The 4,465-nt window shown below is 55.3% G+C and overlaps 1 protein-coding gene across 1 annotated transcript in view; it reads right to left on the bottom strand.

The window, feature by feature from the left end:
- Window positions 1–1,283, bottom strand: part of LOC104077208 (potassium channel subfamily T member 1-like) — a gene marked incomplete at both ends in the record, with an annotated part of 12,527 nt that extends 11,244 nt beyond the window's left edge. The window contains 2 exons of the mRNA XM_009578354.1: window positions 145–182; window positions 1,203–1,283. Of these exons, the coding sequence (XP_009576649.1) occupies window positions 145–182; window positions 1,203–1,283 (119 nt within the window). The remainder of the gene's footprint in view (window positions 1–144; window positions 183–1,202) is intronic.
- Between the last annotated feature and the right edge of the window lie 3,182 nt (window positions 1,284–4,465).

Here is a 4,465-nt window from a genome sequence, read left to right on the forward strand (position 1 = left end):
CCCTGTCCACCGCTGTGACCACCACGGGCACTCCTTCATCTTCAGCTGCTCCACCTCCACCACTGACCCCCATCCGCAGCCCTCCTGCCGGTCCCCACATGCCGGGTGGATGCCCGTGACCGCGCGGGCGGGGGAAAACCTCACCAAGGCTGGAGGTTCCTCACCACGGATGCCAGCGGGGTCTGGGATCAAGCACACCTGGGTTAAGGGTGTGCAGGCAGAACTGGTCCCTGCTCAGCTCATCTGCCACCCGCCTCTCCTATTACTTTGTAAAAGCCCGCAGCCCTTTGCAAACTCACTTATTCACACCAGGCAGGGTTATAAATTACACTCCTGCCTGCTAAGTGCAGGCTAAAAGGGATTGTTTCCTGACACCTCGGCTTTAGACTCTGAGCAAGACAAAGTCTGTTCATTACTGTTACAGCTGATAATGGAGTTAAGTGCAGCAAATTAGCCATTTCCCCTATTCCACTGTATTCAACAAGTCTCTTAAGTAAGGGCTACTATTATTACTATTTTTTTAACTGCTTGGAAGAAGGTCATCAAGATAGCATTAATCAGGCCTACTACCAAGCCAAGGCACAGACTGAGGTGAGCAAATTCACAGCAACAGTCATTAAACCTACCACCCCATTTTATTTCGCCTGTGCAACCCCCGTGCACACGTGTCGCCGGCTCCAGCCGAGCATGCCGCCCGGCACACGCCACCGAACCGTAATTTATTGGAAAGCAGCTGCTACTCGCTCTGACAACAGAGGGATAAACAAGTATTTACTGAGCGTTAATACCGAGCTGATCAGGCAGCGAATTGGGAAGGGGTTTTATGAGACCCTCATTTGCTCGGGAGTCCCTCGTCCTGGTACCCTCCGGTGCCCGCTGGCATTTCACAGCCAGCCTGACCACTCCTGGGGAAATCGCCCAGCGTGTAAGAAGTGTGGCACACCTGTGAGAGCTCCTCGGGGCTTCCTGTGGAATCCCTTATCAGGTTGAAAAGTCAGATTTTTAATTTACAAGGCTTTTATGTACAAAAAGCAAATGCATGGCGAGGAACCCATCACCTCAGGCATGATATCTGGGATAAAATTTTATACAGGCTATCAAACTTTACACACTTTTGCCATAAGCCAGTAACTGCTCCCTGGCTTAACCTCCCTTGGGGTGACACCGTGGGAACCTGCTGGCGGCTGCCTGGTCTGGCTGACCCTGCTGACGGGCTCGGGGTGGCTGATCCGCTCTAGGAGCCCGTCCTTCAGCATCTCCCTCAGCATCTGGAGCAGCACAGCCTGGACCAGAGGCAGCACCCGGGAGGTGGGTGAGACGCACCCGTCTGAACCCCTCCAGCTCCGGAGCTGCTGCGGGCAGAGCCGAGGGGCTCCAGGCTGCGGGCTCATCTTGTCCCGATCGACGTAGCCAAAGAGGAAAGAAATCAGGAGCCTTAACTGGGAAGCAAATGCTGAGCTCCTGTTGCTCACCTGCAGGCACGTCCCCTGCAGACCCTGCGCCCTGCCCGGGTCCCTCGGCGGGACGTCACGCACCGAGCAGCTCCGTAACGGAGGTGACAATAACCAACCGCCTCGGTGGGGCAGTCATTAAGACATTTGGCATTTGTGCTGGTTCCAACGCCAAGGGGAAGGATGCCCAGGTACGGCTGGCAGCACTCAGCAAACCCATCAGCAGCGATGCGAGCGCGTCGCTCCTCACCAGGACATTTCATAGCATCAAATGAGCAAAATGCTAAAACACAAATGCACCTGAGGTGGCACAGTGGGGTTTCGCCAAGAACGTACCTCACCCCAATCGTCCCCAGTCGTAGGCAGCAGCAGGGAGGTGAGCTGAGCCTGCACCTCCCCTGGGGAGGGCCAGCCGAAGGGGCAGGGAGGGTGGCCGGGGGGGTCTTTGCACCGAAGCCGGTGCGTGCTCGCCAGCCGCACTCGCTGGCAGGAGGAGGGAGCGGGCAGTGCTGCGGGGACCGCGAGCACTGGGGAGCGAGCAGGAGGATTTACGAGCGCTGGCTCAGCCAGCACGATGCCTTAGGAGCAAGCAGCCGTAAATGCAGAGCTTTGTAAGCACAGCTTTAACATGGGTCAAAATTAATCATTTCCAAAGCCAGACTTGGCAAATAATTTAACTGCGTCAGGGCATAACTCAGCTGCCACAACTGCTCACGACACTGCACACACAAGCTAATTGCTCCTTCTCCTTATTAAAAAGGCCCAGGAAATGCTAGGAACCGGCCTTCAGCTCCGTCGTGAGCGCTGGGCACCCCATTCGTCAGAGTCCCTGAGGATTAAGCGCCTCGAGGAGAGGGAGACTTCAGGGAGCACAATTCCTCTCCCAGACATTCGCCTCCGTACTGAAGAAACAAACAGCAATATAAATCTCTGTCGCCAGACAGATGGTTCGCTCATCTATAGCGTTGCAGCCCACCTCGAGACTATGAATATAAACGCTGATGGATAAGAGAACTGGATGATTAGAAGAGATCTAACTTTTTCTGACAAAGCAGCCCATGTATTCATCCGTCACAACGGCCGCAGGAAGAAGAAACACTTGGAAAGCAACTGAAGCAGGTCTTGGGGGGGAAAGAGGGTATTTATCACTGCAAAGAGATGAAGAAATAAAAGCGTGTGGAAAGAACACGTGCAGACAACCTGCCCTCGCCGCTTTCTGGGCTGAGCCCCTGGAGCTGTGTGGGACCCTGCAGCCCCCGCGGGGTGACCGTCCCACGGGGCTTCTGTCTGGAGGAGGAGGGAGGGCAGAGCAAGGGCTCGGCATGACGGGGACCAGGACACCGTCCCGGCCCGACCGCCCGCTCCAGCGCTGGCACCCGCTCTGCAGGTGCCGGGTTGACCCAACACCCCAGAGCCGACCCACGGCTGAACGAGCGATGGCTTTTACCAGACAGCAGCAATCATCCAAAAGTATCAAAGCTCCTACTCCATTTCCAGCTGAGGGAAGGAGATTATATCGTCTAAAACGTACCCTTTAATTTTGTTGTCAAGAAGTTAACTTCAAATAAAAATCAAGCTAAACTCTGACTGCGTTACTGCCCCGAATCACTAACCCCGATGGCTCTGATTTCACAGCATCTCAGCCCAGCCGGTCCTTTTAAACTGTCCGCCGGGCATCCCTCCCGCCGGCCAGGCAGCACCCAGGGGCGCGGGCAGCGGCGTGCTCCCCCCGGCTAAACCTCCCCGGGCCGCGCCGATCGTCGTCACGGTACAAGTTTAGTTACAAGCCCTCTGCTTGGAAGTGTAATTGCCGCTATTATGCACTTCACAATGCCTGAGCAATTTAGTTCTCTTCGCTCGGTTATTTATTGTACTTTATTAATCTAAGATTAGAGGCAATTTGTTCTAAGATGATGAGCTCCCAAAAAAGACACAATAGTTTGTTCGGAAAAGTGCAGGATGCAAGACCAGGATGAGCACAGCCCGGCTCGTCAGCATTAAAATAGACACCGAGGAGCACAGCCCCGGCTCCATACTTGTACCTTCCCCAGAGAGCTGGGGATAAACACGCTCCCCTTAAAGACAAGTAAACCACGAAAAATAGCAACCCACGTGCAGCCCCACGCGGGGGCAAACCCGCACGGGCAGCGCAGGCAGGGTCGGGGAGGCATACCCCCGAGCTCTGCGTCCCCGGGAGACTTACATGGGCAGTCGGGCGCAGGCAGGTCCCCTCCGGTCCCTACGGCATGTGACAGCCACCGGCTATGGCCTGAAAACTGAGACGGCTCCAAATTCCGCCGGCCAGCCAAGGGAGGGAGGTGCCACCCCCTGCCCCGGGCCTGCGCCGGGACGCTGCCCAAAGCCTCCCTGCTGCTTTCTAAAGAAGGGCTTAGGTGCCCAGGGCGCTTTTGCTCTATTTCATAATAGGGACTTCTTGCCATGAGAAGTATATCTTCAAATAAATATGGCTCTCGAAAGACTAGAAAAAATCTCAGCATCCCTCCACAGCCCCAATCCTTGCTCTCACACTCCAGCTGGACGGGAATTGTCGTTCTTGTTCCAGGAAAATTCTCAGGAAACTTCTCCCATCATGTAGCGGGATGCAAATGAGACTCTTCAGAGTTTTTGGGGGGAAAAAACCAAAACCAAACCAAAATCTCTGCAATCTGGTGGCTGCCAACACCCACCTCTGCCAAGACAGCGTAGTCTCAAATGAGACCCCACTTCATCCCCCACTCTGGCTGAGCCCGGAGGATGGCTCTGCCTCCTCCCTGCAAAACCACGTGGGTCAAACACATAAGAAACGCGGCTGTGGCGTACAGTAGCTGACATTAAAGAAATGTGCTGATGGCCCAGGTGGGCTCACCGGGGGTGGGCTGTGGGCACCAGATGCAGCCCCGGGCAGAGGAAGGTGAGCAGCGCTGGAAGTGCAGGTCTGCAACGTTTCCACTCTCAGCATCCTGCAGCGCGAGGAAGAGCAGAGGATATTGTGCAAAAGGCGGCATGCTGCTCAG

Source organism: Fulmarus glacialis, unplaced genomic scaffold (assembly GCF_000690835.1).
Source record: "Fulmarus glacialis isolate BGI_N327 unplaced genomic scaffold, ASM69083v1 scaffold18995, whole genome shotgun sequence".
NCBI classification, from domain to species: Eukaryota; Metazoa; Chordata; class Aves; order Procellariiformes; family Procellariidae; genus Fulmarus; species Fulmarus glacialis.